The following is a 16,733-nucleotide window of genomic DNA, read 5'->3' on the forward strand; positions in this document are numbered from 1 at the left end:
GCCCGGCTAGCCACGTCCCCACGGCGCTCGCGTCAGCCCTCCCACGTCCCCACGGCGCTCGCGTCAGCCCGCCCACGTCCCCACGGCACGGCGCTCGTGTCAGCCTGCCCACGTCCCCACAGCACAGCGCTAACATAAGCCTATGCTGGGAGTGGGCTCACTGCTGTTCTTTCCAGGAGCCCCCAGTCCCCTCATGAGCCCTTTGTGACAATTTCCTGATGGACGTCATTGAGGGGCAGTGTGGACGAGGTGTTGTGTCAGATACCCCTAGTATGTGTTGACATGTAGGAGCCGCCTGCTGGGCCAAGGTGCTGTGGGGGCCGCCGCTGGAGGCAGGCACTGCAGGTCCAGGAGCCGCGTTCATCACCTGTGGTGTCTCCCACGCACCTGTGTTGTGGGGAGCGTGCTTCCCGGGTTTCCCTTCGAGGCACCGTCTTGCTCAAGACGACTGGGGCACCTAAGTGGGTTACAGGATGCCAGAAGGACTTGTCTCCCTTGTGGGTGAAGCCCCATCTCCTCCTGAGCGGGGTTCACCGCCCCAGCCGAGACGCTGGCTCCCCTGCTAGCTCCTGGCAGCAGGGATCGGAGTGGCCTGGAGGGCATGCAGCTGAGCACTCTCTGAGGCGGGGCCTGACCAGTGGTCCCGTGGTCGCGGACTCACTTGTACCTGCCTTGCTGACAGTGTACCCTGGAGGGGGGTCTACGCGGGACCCTGTCCCCGGGACACCTCTGTGAACCACAGCATGAATGCCAGGCGTTCGCAGGCAGCGAGGGGTCCTTCTGCCAGAACGGACTGCCGTCCTCCAGGGGGGAGAGACTCAATGTACCCCGCTTGCCCCCAGGTGGCCAGCTGGTCTCCTGAGGGTCAGGGTCATTCCCAGGTGCGGCTCTGGTCTCTGTTGCGGCTCTGGTCTCTGTTGCTCATGGTGAGTGGAGGTCTGTGCTGGTGAACCTGTGCTCCCTCCATTGCTGCCTGGCAGCCACTCTGTCCACTGCCTGTCCTGCCAGCCTGCAGTGGCTGACCCAGAGTTGTCGGACATCGGCCAGCAGGGGTGCTGTGTCTGACTTCCGTGGTGGCCGACATCGGCCAGCAGGGGTGCTGTGTCTGGCGTCGGCCAGTGGGAATGCTGTGTCTGTATTCTGTGGCATCTGGCGTCAGCCAGAAAGGACACGGTGTCTGGGTTCTGTGGTGTCCGGCATTGGCCGGCAGGGACATGATATTTGTATTCTGTGGCCTCTGACGTCGGCCAGCAGGGCCTGGTGCCTGCCTTCTGCGGCTTCTCATGGCGGCCAGGGCGGTGCAGCCTCTGCGTTCTGAACCCAAGCACCTGAAAGCCAGCCGTTGGGAGCCTTGGTGGCGCTGTAGTGATGTGCTTAGCTGCTAACCAGAAGGTTGGTGGTTTGAACCCACAGCCCCTTGATGGGAGAAGGTGTGGCGGTCTCACAGTGGCGGTCTTGGAGGCCTGGCAGAGCCGTCCCCCTCCGTCACACGGGGTCACGGACAGTGGGAGACGGCTCAGCAGCAGTGGTTGGGTTTGGGGTTAAGCCCAGCCTGGGGCTTCCCCTCTTCCATCAGCTGGTGGTGAGGGACCCTCGGGCAGATAGTCATGAGGGTGTTGGGCAGGTGACCTGGGTGTGGGACCGAGTCCAGCTGTGTCCTGCAGTCCACTTGGCCCGGAGCACCCATGCCCATCATGGTGACTGGCTGGTGGCTGTCTTGACCTGACCGGACTCTGGTCCTAACAGGCAGCCCAGGCATGTGGCTGATTGGTGTTCTGTGGCTTGGCTCAGTGTTCACCAGTGTCCCACATCACCAGGGCTGGGGGTGGCAGGTTGGGCGGGCTAGCCCCAGGATCCCAGGGCCCTGTGCTGCCCTGCACTGAACCCTGCAGGGCTGCAGGGGCTGCTGAGCAGTGTGGCCGGGAAGCAGGGTGGTTGGCGTTGCAGCCTGGCCTGCTGCAAGGCCTGCCTGAACCCTGCTGTCTAGCCTTCCACGCCATTCCAACTCGGGCAGGGGTCCTGAGGCCTTGCTACTGTTGCCCTCCTCCCTGGTGACAAGGCGGCCCCTGGCTGCTGGCCCCTCTCTGGAATGAGTGACCAGGCCTCCCCCATCTCTGGTGGGAGTAGTTCTGTCCCTATCTTGAGGTCACACGTTCAGAGAGGGTCCTGGCGCCTTGGGGCTCAGCCGCCTTGGATGGGGTCTTCTCGGGCTTGTGGGACTGGGCCTGGCCTCGGCCACGGGAGACGGTGCTCTGTGGGCCGAGGGCTGATGTTGAGTCCTTGCTGTCTTCCCCACTTTTCCCGAGGCTTCAGCTGAGCACACGCCGTGGCAGCTGTCGGCCCCCGTGTCCTCAGCCCCCACGTTTGCGTTGCATCAGTGAGTGCGCCCGGCCACTTCCAGCAGTCTCCCCACTTTCTGGGATAGCTGTTGGCTCAGCTGCTCTAGGGCAGGCCCTCTGGGAAGAGGTGGGAACTGGGGCTCGTTCTTGGGGCACACTGCTGGGATGGCCTGCGGCCTCCGCTGACCTGTGGGGCCTCGAGCCAGGATGGCCAGCAGTGTCTGAACGAGCTGGGCCTCGTGACCAGGCCTGTGTCTCTGGGTGGCAGTGGAGCGAGGGACTCCCTGTGCCAGGGCAGCAGACGGGGCCGGGGTGGCACCCTCATGTCCGTCATCGGGCTGAGCCTTGGCGATGGGGGGAACGTGGGCAGTACTGCCACAGGGCAGGGGGTCAGGTGGCTGAGTCACGGCTGGCGTAGCAGCCAGTCCATGCTGTCTGTGTGGCGCACGCTCTTCTCTGCAGCATGTTTGGTTCTGGGCTAACGTTCGTCATAGTAGTTAGAGTGGGCCCGTTTGTGGGTTCAATCTTGGTCTGATACTTGTCATGTCCATCACTAGATAGTTCGTTGAATTTGAAGCCAGGGTCTTAGGGGAAGTTTGGTTTCAGATGGGAGCTGCAGGCATTGTTGGACAACTCTTGTGGGTGTTTTAAGGAACTGAGAGTAACAAGACTTTTTTGGTGAAATGCGTGTTTTGCAGCTAAGGCGGTGTTCCATCACAGAGGCAGCCGGCCCCCCGTCCCCATCTCCAATGCCACCAAGCGTAGCTTCATGGCCAGCCCGGCCCCCGTGAGCCCAGCAGACCTGCAGCCGCCCATGGAGGCCTGTGCCCGGTACCACCTGCACCCAGAGGAGTCTGAGTGTCTGTAAGTCTGTCCGCCTGCAGTGGCACTGTTGTTCTCTTTTCTGTTTGTACATCTGTATAGCTTACAAATTAGTTGAACCCGTAGTTCTTCTTTGAACCAGTAACACCAAAAGGACGGACTGTCGTAGGTCCCCGCCTGCTGTGTGGGGGTGCCCAGGGTGCCACGGTGCCCCCCAAGGCAGGGTTCTGCCAGGAGTCGTCCACATCTGATGCTGGTTACGGAGCAGGCTTCTCTGTCTCTCCGCCACGCAGACCGCGCTGGGTGAAGCTCTTGGAGGCGAGCAGAGCAGGACGGGGGGGCAGACGGCACCCGGGTGAGGAGCAGGCCGCCTAGGCCCTGCCGCTGCCTCCCACCTCCGTGGGCACTCACCTGGCCTCTGGGGTGAAGCGAAGGCCCTGTTGGGAGGCTGGTGGGAAAGTTGGGTTGTTCACAAAGTGCTGGTTTAAAAAGCGGATTCTCGCTGTCAAGACCTAGCTGGGCACAGGATGAGGGGCTTCCCTTGGAAACAGGTGCGTCTCCTGTCAGCACAAGGCCTCAGCTGGCCCAGCCTGGCATGTCAGCGTGCCCTGCACGCATGGGGAGAACCAGCTCTTGAATGGAAACGTATTTTTAAAACGTGACCTCTGAGTTGGCATTTAAGTTCAAACTCAAAGCTGAATCTTGTGTTCCGTGTTGGGAGCTGCCTCTGGCCCTCTCTGAGGCCCCCCGTCCCAGGGTAAAGTTCCTGGTGCGCTTGTGGTCCATTGTCATGTTGTTGTTGTTGTTGTTGTTTTGTGCCGTCGATCCACAGCGACCCCTCCTTGGGTTTCTGAGGTGGTATCACTACGGAAGTAGATTGACCAGCCTTCCTTCCGAGGAGTGGCTGGTGGGTTTGAACCGCCAGCCTTCTGGTTTGCAGTTAAGTGCCTTACTATTTTTCCCAAAGAATCTGAATTTTTCACAGACCACTGGAGGTTAACAGTGGTCTTTGTGGTCGGCTTGGCTTTTGGTCTTGAATGGGAAGGCCATCTGGCGGGTGGCTGACTGTCTCTCCGCTCTTCCCTCCAGGGGGAAGGGGACTTGCACCTTCAGTCCGTCACACCCGTTGCTGCCGCTGAGGCAGAAACAGCAGAAGACACTGCAGGGGGAGGACGGCCCCGGTGAGGACACGCCCCACACCCCTCCCCTTGACACCCTCTTGCTCGATGGTTTGGTGACACGGTCCTGGGGTGAAGCTGACAGAAATCGCCACGATGAAGGCGGCAGCGGAATAAGCTTGCACTGTGGTTACGCCCCTTAGAGTTGGCAGCCTCTCGGGTGACTGGGTCACTGAAGCCTAGGCGGCTGTGAGCACTGCACAAAACGGCTGTGCTGTACGGGTGCTGGCAGCCTGTGGTCGTAACTCACTGTGGGTCTGTGGACCCGCACACGGGTGCTAGCGGGCCCGACGCTTGTAGCCCACGCCACGAGCGGGGTCTGCTCACGGGCGCTAGCGGGCCCAAGTGTCCTGTCCCGGCCTGTAGGCACGGTCTGTGGCTTGCACAGCACTGCCTTGTTGGAACTACCCAGAACTGTCTGCTGGGTGGTGTGGTCTCCTTGGGCTGCTGGACTACACCATGGTGTGTTTCCGCCAAATGTGGCTCTTGTGTCGAGGGAGTTCTGGGCGGTGTGAGCCAGGGGGCTGAGCAGTGGGAGCACATTGTTTTCCTCCGTACTGCAGATCAGCGACCCCGGTCGAACTCCCTCACCCGAGCCGATGGCCAGCCACGCGGTGCAGCGGTAGCATGGTCAGAAAAGAGAGCCAGGTAAGTGAGGGGAGGGGCCCAGGTGAATGAGGGGCTGCCTGCACGTGGGCCCCAGGTGAGTGAGGGGCTGCCTGCACGTGGGCCCCAGGTGAGTGAGGGGCCCAGGTAAATGAGGGACTGCCTGCACGTGGGCCCCAGGTGAGTGAGGGGCTGCCTGCACATCGGCCCTGTTTCTGTGTGGCGTCTTCCCTTAACTGGAAGTGGTGCTCAGGTGGGACCCAGGGAGCCCGCCAAGCCAGAGCTGCTCACTGAGGTGTAGAGGCACTCTCTGCCTCTCTCCCTCATTCTCACGAGGGGACGGTGGCAGTTCCCAGGGGCCCTGGGACATGTGGTAGCACAGGACGGAAGGCAAGCTTACATGGGAGAGCCTCCAGTAGCCAAAAGGCTGACAGGTGGGAAACAGAGCCAGGCCGCACTGTGACCCTTTTAATTTCTGATAACGTCATCATGTGGCAGGGTTGCTGCTGTGGTCTTGAAGTCAGGGTTGTAAGCGTTTCTGTTTTGATCAGCGTCAGCCAACATGACAAGGTCTTTGGGGTTCTTGGGTTTTTTAAGGTGTGAAGGGCCACCTCGGGGACCAGAACGTTGGTGACCCTCCGTGCTGGGGTGGCCTTGGGTCACCCTGGCTCTGGGGAGGGTCGGGGTCTCCTGTCCTCGAGATTCAGCCTGTGTGACTGTGGTGGAGTGTTTGGGGGGTGGTGCTGCATCCATTGGTCTCCTTTCCCCGCAGGCCTGTGTCCCAGCCCACCCCCTTTGCTGTTCATCACTCTGCGAGCTGTGACATGGACCCGGGCTCCAGTGACAGCATCAGCTTGGCTCGCTCCATCAGCAAAGACAGTCTGGCGTCCAACGTCGTCAGCCTCACCCCCCAGAATCAGCCGCACCCCGCGGCCACAAAGAGCAGTGGGAAGGACCTGCTAAGCAACGTCAGCATGGAGGGTGGTGACGAGGAGCTGGTGGCCATCATTGGGGCTGACGCCCCAGGGCCGGGGGCCGCCCCTCTTGCCTCGCCCTGGGCCCCGGGCCTGCCAGCCGCCAGGGCCTCCCAAAGGCCGGTAGGCTCCTCCGGGCGGACGCCTGAGGGGTTTTACTTGGAGCCACTGATGCCGGCGGTGCTGAGGCCGGCCAAAGAGAAGCAGGCTATCAGCAAGGAAGAGGAGCGCGGCGAGGGGCGGCCTAGGGCCCTGACTGCTAAGCGCTTGGGTGAGGCACACCAGTCCCTGGGACGAAGGACAGGGACCAGCAGCCACGGCAGCTGCGACCTGGACCGGACCTTCACCCCGATTTCCTGTGCGGAGTGCCCAGTGGGCATGGATCCCACACCCCCAGAGGTGGGACTGCCCTTGGCAGACGCCGCGGGAGACACGTGCGGCCGGCCCCCGCCTGGCGGCAATTTCCATCTGTCATCTCAGGGACTGTCTGCCGAGGGCTTCTTTCTCCACGTGGCCAGAGCCGCAGAGGACCCCGAGGGACGACTTAGTATGAGTGGCTCGCACGACTCAGAGACGTGGCCCTTCCTGAGGCAGGACTCCGATTCTGACGCGGCTGACGTGGAGGACGCCCAGCACGACCTGACAGCCGAGGACCACCCCATCGCCTTCTCGAGGTACGCCGGTGAGGAGGAGTCGGCCAAGCTTCAGGAGGACCTGAAGGTGAGGGAGCACGAGGACAAGGACGATGCCAGCGGCCGCTCGAGCCCCTGCCTGAGCACCGTCTCCCAGCTCAGCAGCGTCTCCGTGGCCAGTGGGAGCGTGAAGATGACCAGCTTCGCAGAGAGGAAGCTGCAGAGGCTCAACGGCTACGAGACCAGGTCCAGCACCAGCAGCTCCCAGCAGACCACCCCTGACGCGTCCGAGAGCTGCCCGGCACCGCTCACCACCTGGAAGCAGAAGAGAGAACAGAGCCCGAGCGGCCAGGGCCGCGACCACGCCAGCCTGCTGGCCTCTGAGCTGGCCCAGCTGCACATGCAGCTGGAGGAGAAGCGCCGGGCCATCGAGGCCCAGAAGAAGAAGATGGAGGCGCTGTCTGCCAGGCAGCGCCTAAAGCTCGGCCAGGCGGCCTTCCTGCACGTGGTGAAGAAGGGCAAAGCGGACGGCGTCCCACAGCCGCTCCGAGCGGAGCACTCCCAGCACAACGGGGACGCCTTGGACGACAGCGTGTGCAAGCTGGAGGAACCGCCCAACAGAGAGCAGAAGGAGGAGCTGCCCCGGGACCGTCCGGCTGTGGAGAGAGAGAAGCTGGCGCTCGGTCAGCAGCCCCAGCTGAGAGAGCTCGAGAAGAGCCCGGGGCTCCCTGCCGCCCTGCTGGCGGACGGCGTGGCTGAGGCGCTGGCCGTGAGCGAGTGCGACGTCTCCATCGAGAAGCTGAGCGAGACCATCAGCACCCTGCAGCAGGCCATCCTGCACATCTCCCAGCAGCAGGAGCAGCTCCTCGTCAAGTCCCCCGCGGGGCCTGCGCCTGCAGCCAAGAACGGCTCCCAGGAGCACAGAGGGAAGGCCGCTGTCCTGTTTGTCGAGCCGCTGTCTCCAACGGGGATGCCCGGCCACCGCAAACCCCCTAGGCTCCTTGGCCAGGGTCGGAGCTCCCGCCCAGGGCGTCCCGCCGAGCTGAAGGTCCCCAAGGAGAGGCAGCAGGGCTCTTCCCGGAGCAAAACCCCAACCCCGAGCACAGAGAGCCCCCCGCCCCCGAGGCAGGTCCCCCTCCACGGCCTCGCGGGGACCCCCCCTGAGCCAGGCCTGGAGAGCGCCGTGGACCCTGGGAGTGACCCCCGTGGCAAGCTGTTCTTTGACAGGTACAGGCTCCACGACGGGAGCAACCAGCGGACGCCTGCGCTGCCCTCCTGCAGGGACACCAACATCCTGTCGGAGGCTCTGGAGAGGAGCGCGGACCTGGCGGGGCTGGGCCGCCCCGACACCGGGAAGGAGAGCAGCCCCGCGGGAGAGCCCCCGAGGGGCAAGGCCGGCCTCATCGAGGTGGACCTCTCTGACCTGAAGGCGCCCGACGAGGACGGAGACGTGGAGACCCTCGACAGCTCGGGGGGCCTGGTCAGCGACGGCGACCAGAAGCCCGGCCTCGGGTTCTTCTTCAAGGTACCACACTGATGGCGTGGGCTCCCCACACGTCCCCATCCCGTGGTTGTGAGGGGCTCCCCGCGCATCTCTGCCCTGTAGTTTCCAAGGTACCACACTGATGGTGTGGGCTCCCCACGCGTCCCTGTCCTGTGGTTGTGAGGGGCTTCCCACGTGTCTCTGTCTCATAGTCTTCAAGGTATTGCACCAACAGGGTGGGCTCCCTGCGTGTCCCCATCGCATGGTTGTGAAGGGCTCCCCATGCATCCCCATCCTTTAGTTTCCAAGGTACTGCACCAACGGTGTGGGCTCCCTACGCGTCGCCATCCCATGGTTGTGAGAGGTGACCGAGGATGTGTGTGTTGCCCAGAGCCAGGGAGTGACCATGTCCCCTTCTGAGGGGTATGTGGTCTCTGCAGCAGCCATGCAGCTTTGCCAGACACAGCCATGACTAGCCTCAAGTGTGGGGACGTGCGGTGTGTGCCAGGGGGTCCTAAGTCACAGACGCTGATGTTTGACTCCACAGAAAACATCGTGAGGTTTTTCTTTCTTTAGATGGTTTTACAGCCATTGAAAATTGGGAAGATTGTTCTCGGCCCACATGTGGTACCTGACCCAGCCCGTGGGCTGTCGTGCCCGCCAGTGGCTGGGAAGCTGTGTGGACTGTGTAGGAACTTTGATGGTGTTTCATCTGTGTCTGGCCTCCTGTAACTTTCCTTCTGGGAAGAAGAGAGGAGTGACTTGGGATGACTGTTGTGTCTGAGTGTGTCCACGTTCCCTCCAGCAGTCTGAAATCACAGCGTGGCGCAGAGGCTTCGGTTTTTAGACACATGCTTTGCAGTGTGCACAGCTGATGGTTGGGTAATTCACTCACTATTAAGACCGGTGTAGAGTTTTTAGGACAAACCGAACATGAGACAAGCACTGGGAGAGTGGGCAGATGTCATGGACCCTCGTGGGACGGCAGTTTCCCATTGGTAATTTAAAGTCACACTCCTGTGTCAGTTAGGAGGGAGCGGACTGCCTCTGGGCACAGTTTTGTCACACACTCTGAGTACACGGGCGCACTGCCCAGGGGAACACGTGCCATGTGTCCCCAGGACGTGTGTCCCCAGGAGGAGCCATCCCTTGACGTGTGTCCCACAAGAGGAGCCGTCCCTTGACGTGTGTCCCCGGGATGTGTGTCCCCAGGAGGAGCCGTCCCTTGACATGTGTCCCCTGACGTGTGTGCTGTGTCTGCAGGACGAGCAGAAGGCAGAGGACGAGCTCGCAAAGAAGCGTGCGGCCTTCCTCCTGAAGCAGCAACGCAAGGCCGATGAGGCCCGTGTGCGGAAGCGGCAGCTGGAGGCGGAGGTCGAGCTCAAGAGAGACGAAGCCCGGTGAGCCTCCTCTGGGCCCAGCAAGGGACCTGCCAGGGGGCCGGGCGGGGCTGGCAGGGGCGGGGTGGCCCGGGGAGCAGGGCCTGGGTGGTGCCTCAGGCAGGCGCCAGGTTCCTGGGCTTCAGGTCTGCAGTCTCCCTGTGTGTTCTCCACCACACGGCACCATTGCGCGTCCACTCACGGACCCGCCCGTGGGTGTGCAGAGGGGGCGGGACCTACAGGGGGCCCTGGCTGCGCACCTCTGCGTGGACAGCTTGCACATACCTGTGCCCCCAGTGGGCCCCAGCGCACCTGCCTGGCCACGTCCCCACGCCCTGGTTACCTGGACACGGCCTGCTTTCAGGCGCAAGGCTGAGGAGGACCGGGTCCGGAAGGAGGAGGAGAAGGCACGCCGTGAGCTCATCAAGCAGGAGTACCTGCGGCGGAAGCAGCAGCAGGTCCTGGAGGAGCAGGGCCTGGGGAGACTCAAGTCCAAGCCAAAAAAGCCACGGCCCAAGTCGGTCCACCGCGAGGAGGGGTGCAGCGACGCGGGCACCAAGAGCTCCTCGACACGTAAGACGTCCTCATACACCACCGCCCTGCTGGGGGGTGCGGCTCGGCCGCCCCCATCCCCTGCACCGCCCTGCTGGGGGGTGTGGCTCGGCAGCCCTCGGGTTCCTAGGGGAGCTGTGAAGGAGGGTGGGTTGGGGTGCCACCCATCAGACCCATGAGACAGTGGGGCCCAGGCGCTCAGGTCCTCCAGGCGGGATGCACCTGGTGTTGGGCAGGTCCCGGACTGGGTTCTGTGAAGCCCCACGGGACGGGTGCTGTCGAGAGGCGTCTAGACGCTCCCTCTGCGCAGGCGGGGCTGCGGCACTCTGTGTGGACGCATCTGGGGCAGATGCCCGCGGTGCCAATGCCGCCTGTGGGTCTCGTCTGTCTCGTCTCTACAGCTGACAATCTGAGCTGTACCCAGTCTGGGTCCAGCCTGTCTTTGGCATCGGCAGCAACCACAGAGCCAGAGAGCATCCACTCGGGGGGCACCCCTTCCCAGCGGTGAGTGTCCGGCAGCCGGGGAGGGGGGCAGCGGGAGGGTGGACACAGAGGTTCTGTTCTTCCAGCTCTGCTGCGGTCTCACATTCTCAGGAGCCTGGCCTTCCTGCCCCATCCCGCCTCCCCGACAGCCTCTCCTCCCTGGTCTCCCCGATGCCCTCCCTGCCCCCCAGCCTCCTGTTGCTGGACCCCACCCAGCGTTTTGTCTCCCTCATTCCTTGTCCCCATGCACACCCAGGTGTTTTCATGGAGGAACATGGTGGGGCTCCAGCCTTTGTCCTGTGGCCACTGCACCCCTCACACCCTTTGATCTTCATCAGTTGCCCGTCCTTCCTTGATGAGCAGCCTCCCCAGTGACAAACCCCATTCTGGGTCACGTTGCCGGGCACTGTGTTGCTTTAGGCCCCCCGCCCCCCCGGTCTGGAGCGCTCTGCAGCTTTCCTTGTCGTGTGCCGACCACTTGGTCTGGGCTCTGGCTACGCGTGGGCTGTGCGTGTCTGCCTGGTGTGCCTGGGAACACTGCCCAGCAGGTCACCTGGCACCACCCAGCTGCCTAGGTCCCTGGTGCAGGTGGCACTGCCGGCTTTCTGGGTGGTGAGCCGCCCCTGTTGTGAAAGGTGATTTTTGAGGAGGTGGGTGCTGGGGTTCCAGCTAAAGCTAGCTCCCTGCACTCTGACATGGGCAGGGCACAGTGCATGCCTCTGCCACGTGTCCACTCATTGTGCGTGTGTGTGTGTGTCCACACGGCCAAGCCCTCTGTGTCAGCCGTGAGTGCGTTCCTGGGCTTTGCAGAGGACGCCATGTGGACGCTGGGTCCCGTTAGCCTGCCATGTAGAGCGTGTTGTGGTTCCTCCACTTGGCTGGACTCAGACCTGTCTTGGTTGCCCTGCTGCCAGCCGCAGCGGGGGGCTCAGTCTGCCAAGCCCCGCTTCCTGCCCTTGTACCAGCTGCACTCAGGGGAGGCGGCCTGCTGGGGGGCCAAGGGGTCCTTCCTGGGGCTCACCCATTTGGCGGTAGTGCACACGGCCCCAACTTCTGCAGCAGCTGGACCTGGTGGTCCACGGCCCTGGCCAGGCAGCAGCTGCCCAGTGCCCACGAAGTCTCCTTCCACGCTGAGGGCTGGGTAGTTCGCTCTCTGTCTTGGGCCCAGAGGTCATCCCTGAGCTCTCCAGGAGGGGCAGGCTGATGGTCCTCGCTTCTGTCACCTCGGGGCTGGGCCTGTCGGCGCTCACGCCCATACTCACAGCCTTGCAGCCTAGTGAGGCAGCTGACCAGGGGTAAGGCTGGTGTGGGTTGATGGCACACTGTCCGTCCCCGTCCTTCTCTGTCACAGAGTGGAGTCGCTGGAAGCACTGCCCACGCTGAGCCGGAACCCGAGCAGGAGCACAGACCGGGACTGGGAGACGGCATCAGCGGCGTCCTCCCTGGCCTCAGTGGCCGAGTACACAGGTAACAGCCCGGGGCCTGTGCAGAGGGGGCTGCCGTGTGGTTTACTCATCTGTCCTCAACAACAGCGTTTGTACGGTGACAGCCAAGAGGTCGTAGCTCTCGAGAGGGAGAGCGGCCTGACCCTGCGGTGGCTGGAGGGGGTGTGGGGTCTGGCTGCGGTGCTTTCTTTAGCAGCGTGAGGTAGCGAACGCTTTCAGACGCAGCTGACGGCCCTGCTCCTGCTGCCTCGCTTCTGTCACTTCCGTCACTCCCACAGTGGGGGCAGGGGCAGCGCCTGGGCTGTGCCATTTGCTTTTATCAGAGCAACTGAGATGAGAAAGGGGGAGGCTGCTTGGTCCCGTCTTTGTTAGGATTTTTGCCTCGGAAGTGCACCGATCACTTTGAAGTAGCAGTTACTCCGATGCTTTTCTGCTTCCCATTAAGACGCCACACCTGGGCTTCCCTGACCGGCCTCGTGCTGCCCAGACCCGGGCCTGCGGCTGTCTGTGCGTCTTCCCTGACCAGCCTCGTGCTGCGCGGGCCCGGGCCTGCGGCTGTCTGTGCATCTGGCCACAGCCCCTGGGGAAGCTCACCACACCCTCTGCCTCCACAGGCCCCCGGCTCTTCAGGGAACCCAGCAGCAAGTCGAACAAGCCGATCATCCACAACGCGATCTCGCACTGCTGCCTGGCGGGGAAGGTGAACGAGCCCCACAAGAACTCCATACTGGAGGTGAGTGTTGGAGCACCTGCTGCGGGGTGACGGTGTCTCCGGGGGAGGGTCCTGCCGCGGGGGGCACGAGGCCTTTGGCTCAGCACGAGGGCGGCTCGCAGGGTGCCCAAGGTCAGGGGGAGGCGCTGGCTCCAGGGCTGATGACACTGAGCATGTGATAGTAACAAGAATTCAGACAGAACCATCCACCCACTGTCCCCCCACCCCTGGTTAACCTGGTGGCTGATGACACCAAGCCTGTGACGGGATGGGTGAACCCCAAAACCATCACCCTGAGATCATCCCTTTTTTATTTTTTAGCAGTTTACTGAGATATAATTCACACCAGAACTCCCCCATTTAAAGTGTGTGAGTCAGCGGTCGCGTCACAGGCTGCCCGACCCTCACCCCCGTGTGCTTCCAGGGTAGTCTCGCTCCTTTAGAAAGAAACCCCATGCCCGTTAGCAGTCGCCGGCTGGTCCTCTCCGGCCCCCGTCACGCTCCAGTCTGCTCCCTGCCTCAGGTTCACCTGCTCGGGACGCCTGTGTGTCCGGCTGCTTTCCCTCAGCCTTTCCAGGTTCATCTGTGTTTGAGGGCGACTGGTGCTTCATTCTGGGTAATGGCTGGCCGACGTTTGGGCACACGGACAGGCCACGTCTTGTTCATCCACTCATTGGTCAATGGACAGAGTGTTGCCACGTTTTGGCCTCTGGGAACGCTGCTAGTATATTTATTCACATTCAGGTTTCCATGCGGACGTGTTTTCACCTTTCTGGAGTACGTACCTAGGAGAGGAGCTGCTGGGTGTGGCGGTTTGACCTAGTTGCACTTCTCCAGGGCCTGCAGTAGTCCGTGTACCTCCCAGCAGGGTGTGGGGGCTCCCTTTTCTCATGTCCTTGGCAACACCGGTTACTGTCTGTCTTGACCGTGGCCGCCTGGGGGTGTGAGGCGTGGCACGTCATTGTGGTTGGGGGCTGCCTTTCCCTCATGACTGACACAGTGGCGCACCCTCACGTGACTGCCACCATCCCGCGTGCCTGGACTTCTTGGGCAGCATCAGTGGCATATGGCAAGTCACTGAATGGCTGACCTGCTCCTGTTTAAAATGGGGACCCTGTGACTAGAGGGTGCCATCCCCTCGTGCTCAGTGCCCTCGACGGTGCCTGTCCTGCTGCGGGTCTGTGACCGCCGGCAGAAGCTTCTGGAAGTTCACTCCCCTCCTGTCCTTGTCTCCCCGTGCAGGAGCTGGACAAGTGCGATGCCAACCACTACATCATCCTGTTTCGGGATGCAGGCTGCCAGTTCCGGGCTCTCTACTGCTATTACCCTGACACTGAGGAGATTTACAAGTTAACCGGTACCGGCCCCAAGAGTGTCACAAAGAAGATGATCGACAAGCTGTACAAGTACAGCTCGGACCGGAAGCAGTTCAGCTTGATCCCAGCCAAGACCATGTCGGTCAGCGTGGACGCCCTCACCATCCACAACCACCTGTGGCAGCCCAGGCGGCCGGCGGCACCAAAGAAGACACAGACTCGGAAATGACACAGGCCAGCGGCCACAGGTGCCAGCAGCATCGGTGTTCACCCCCACGCCCTGGGTACGAAGCATGCAGAGTCGTGACCCTTTGTCAGAGAGGCTCCCGGACCACGGCAGGAGAGTTCCCTCAGCTCCCTGCACACTCGACAGACGTGGGGCAGCGAGAGGGAAGGGTGCCCGTGGCACCAGGTGACACAGGCTCTGCACCACTGGCTGCCACCCGCTCCCAGAGGCAGGTGCGTGAGGAGCCAGGGCTGAGGCGGCGGGCGGTCTCTGTTGACTTGAAGTTCTCCTCCAGGATAAGGAACAGATGGTTCAATTGGCTTTTCTTGCCTCTCCCTGCCTCCTGTGCTCGTCCTGACGGCCCGCGTGTTGGCAGGCCACACCCCTCATGAGGTCATGGCGCTGAGCCTGGATCCCGGGTCACGGTGCTTGGACGGCTCTGGAGAAGGGACCTGCGTCAACCTTCCCACTTGAAGAACTGTTGGCTGTTGCGTGGTGTGTCTCCTGCCAGCACCTACGCCCACATCCAGGAGAGCTGGAAGGTCCTTGTTCTTTGCTGCTCAGAAAAAGTTTACTGAAAAAAACAGTTCACTAAGGCACTGAAACCTGCAAGTTCTCTCTCCTGCTAAGTGACATTTCCTAGCATGGAGACAACAGTTTCTGTCTCATGGTCACCAGGAGGGTGAAAGGTACCGGGAGCCGCTGCCGTTGAAACAGGCTCGTGACGTCGTGACGGGTGCTCATGGCCTGCCGGCTTCAGGCGACCCATTGTCACTCTGCGCGTGCTCCTCTGAGGAGGTGCAGGTCTTTGAGCATTTAGATGCCATCGTGACTTGTAACTGGCTTCCTGTGTCCTACCCTGAGTCCCAGTTCTGGAGAAGCTGACGGATACTTTCGTTCAGTCAGGTGTTTGAAAACCATTCAAGCGGCTGTTTGCAGTTATTTCAGAGCTCCTAGTGAGTGGGATGGCTTTGGATTCTTGAGTGTTGGTCTTCTGGTCACAGACGCTGTCTGGGAGCCAGTGTGTCCCAGCCCTGTCCTCGGTACATTGAACCTCTGCCCACTCCAGGCACCTGGATCTCTACTGCACGTCCGTGGGACTCGCCAGCTGCCCTGATCTGACCTGGTTGCCAGGACACCGTGGAGTTGCCTCAGTTACTTGAACCCCTCTAACTGCAGAGGAAACTAAAGATCGTAGAAAGGTCCAAGACGAGCATAACTGCCAAGATCGGAGCGAGATGGAAGGAGAGTGGGCGGTGCACCGAGGAGAGAGCACGGTACAGAGACACTAGGGCAGCTGTGGGCGGGTTGCCACTTCCTCGGTCCCGTGGAGAAGATGGTAGCTGTGGCCATGTGTACATACCGCGGCAGCCGGGCTGCATCGCATGGGCCGTGCCCGCGTCCGGGGCTGACGGCAGTGCCATCCCTCGACGCAGAGTGTTGGGCGTCACCAGCGGACTCCCCCCGCTCCCCACCCGTGTGCTTGGTCCCTCACTGTTGTTTGATATTACGTCCCGTATTTATTTTAAGGAAGCACTAAGGGTAATAAAGTAATGAACTAATTTGCTTTATACTAATCGTGGGTGTGAGGTGGTGATAGCTCATTCTGGTGGTCACGTGTCCCCCAGCTCCTGGCAGAAAAGGGGTTTCACATCCAATTTTATTTCACTAGAGTCCATTTTACCGGACAATCTCCTGGATCCACTCTGGGGCAGCTAGCGTTGTAGCTGTGTCCTGCGTGGACTGAGCTCGTACTCTACGTTACAGCGTCAGCCTGTTGACTTCAGTGTTTTCAGTGAAGGTTGGGAGGTTCTCCTGGGAAATTACATGCCTAAAGAACCCGTGAGCTCAGTATTTTAACAGAATGACCTGCCGTTATTCAGAGCACCTGAAAGTCAGTTCCAGTGTTCAGTGTTTCCTGCTGTTCACGGTCAGGAACCACTGACCTGTGTTGCCCCACACCCACTGGCTGACGACAGTAGGGGCTGTCCTCGGGCCACCTGGATGGGGCGCCGGGGCCGTCCTCGGGCCATCTGCACGGGGCGCTGGGGCCATGCTCAGTCATCTGGACGGGGCGCCGGGGCCGTCTTCAGATGCTCTGGACAGGGCACTGGGGGCTGTCCTCGGCTGGTCCCGACGGGGTACTGGGGCCGTCCTCGGGTGCTTGGCGTATAGGTACATGAACTTTTACCACGTGTCACAACAGAGCTCAGAGCCCTTGGGTGACAGTAAAGTCACCACCTTTCTGTTTATACAGTTGTCTTGTAGCTATTTATACTGGTGACCTTGACCAGCACAGGGGTTGGGGCACCGACCTCTAAGTGGGTGAAAATCACATATTAACTGCTGACTGCCCAGAAACGTGGCCGCCAGCAGCTGCTGTTGTCCGGAAGCCCTGCTTCCTGAACAGCCAGCTGCCACAGCGCTCGTCCTGTGGTCTTCTCCTGAAGGCACTCACACAGCACGTGTTTGTGAGCACTCCGGAACGATAGCTGGGAGTGGATTGCCGTCAGGATCCATCTCGTCTGCACATCGGGGAGGAGGGCTGGCCTCCTGTACCTCGGGCGCAGGAGGCAGGGGCGCAGG

The 16,733-nt window shown here is 61.6% G+C and overlaps 1 protein-coding gene across 1 annotated transcript in view; it reads left to right on the forward strand.

Annotated features, from left to right (window-relative positions):
- The window catches only part of CAMSAP1 (calmodulin regulated spectrin associated protein 1), a 29,497-nt gene extending 15,347 nt beyond the window's left edge, over nucleotides 1-14,150 (forward strand). The window contains exons 6-15 of the mRNA XM_007946939.1: nucleotides 3,038-3,203; nucleotides 4,251-4,342; nucleotides 4,903-4,987; nucleotides 5,718-8,076; nucleotides 9,298-9,434; nucleotides 9,778-9,986; nucleotides 10,367-10,469; nucleotides 11,800-11,915; nucleotides 12,508-12,626; nucleotides 13,848-14,150. Coding sequence (XP_007945130.1) covers nucleotides 3,038-3,203; nucleotides 4,251-4,342; nucleotides 4,903-4,987; nucleotides 5,718-8,076; nucleotides 9,298-9,434; nucleotides 9,778-9,986; nucleotides 10,367-10,469; nucleotides 11,800-11,915; nucleotides 12,508-12,626; nucleotides 13,848-14,150 — 3,689 coding nt within the window. The remainder of the gene's footprint in view (nucleotides 1-3,037; nucleotides 3,204-4,250; nucleotides 4,343-4,902; nucleotides 4,988-5,717; nucleotides 8,077-9,297; nucleotides 9,435-9,777; nucleotides 9,987-10,366; nucleotides 10,470-11,799; nucleotides 11,916-12,507; nucleotides 12,627-13,847) is intronic.
- Nucleotides 14,151-16,733: the final 2,583 nt, after the last annotated feature.

The sequence above is a fragment of the Orycteropus afer genome, unplaced genomic scaffold, assembly GCF_000298275.1.
Source record: "Orycteropus afer afer isolate SDZICR_OR568_19922 unplaced genomic scaffold, OryAfe1.0 scaffold00174, whole genome shotgun sequence".
NCBI classification, from domain to species: Eukaryota; Metazoa; Chordata; class Mammalia; order Tubulidentata; family Orycteropodidae; genus Orycteropus; species Orycteropus afer.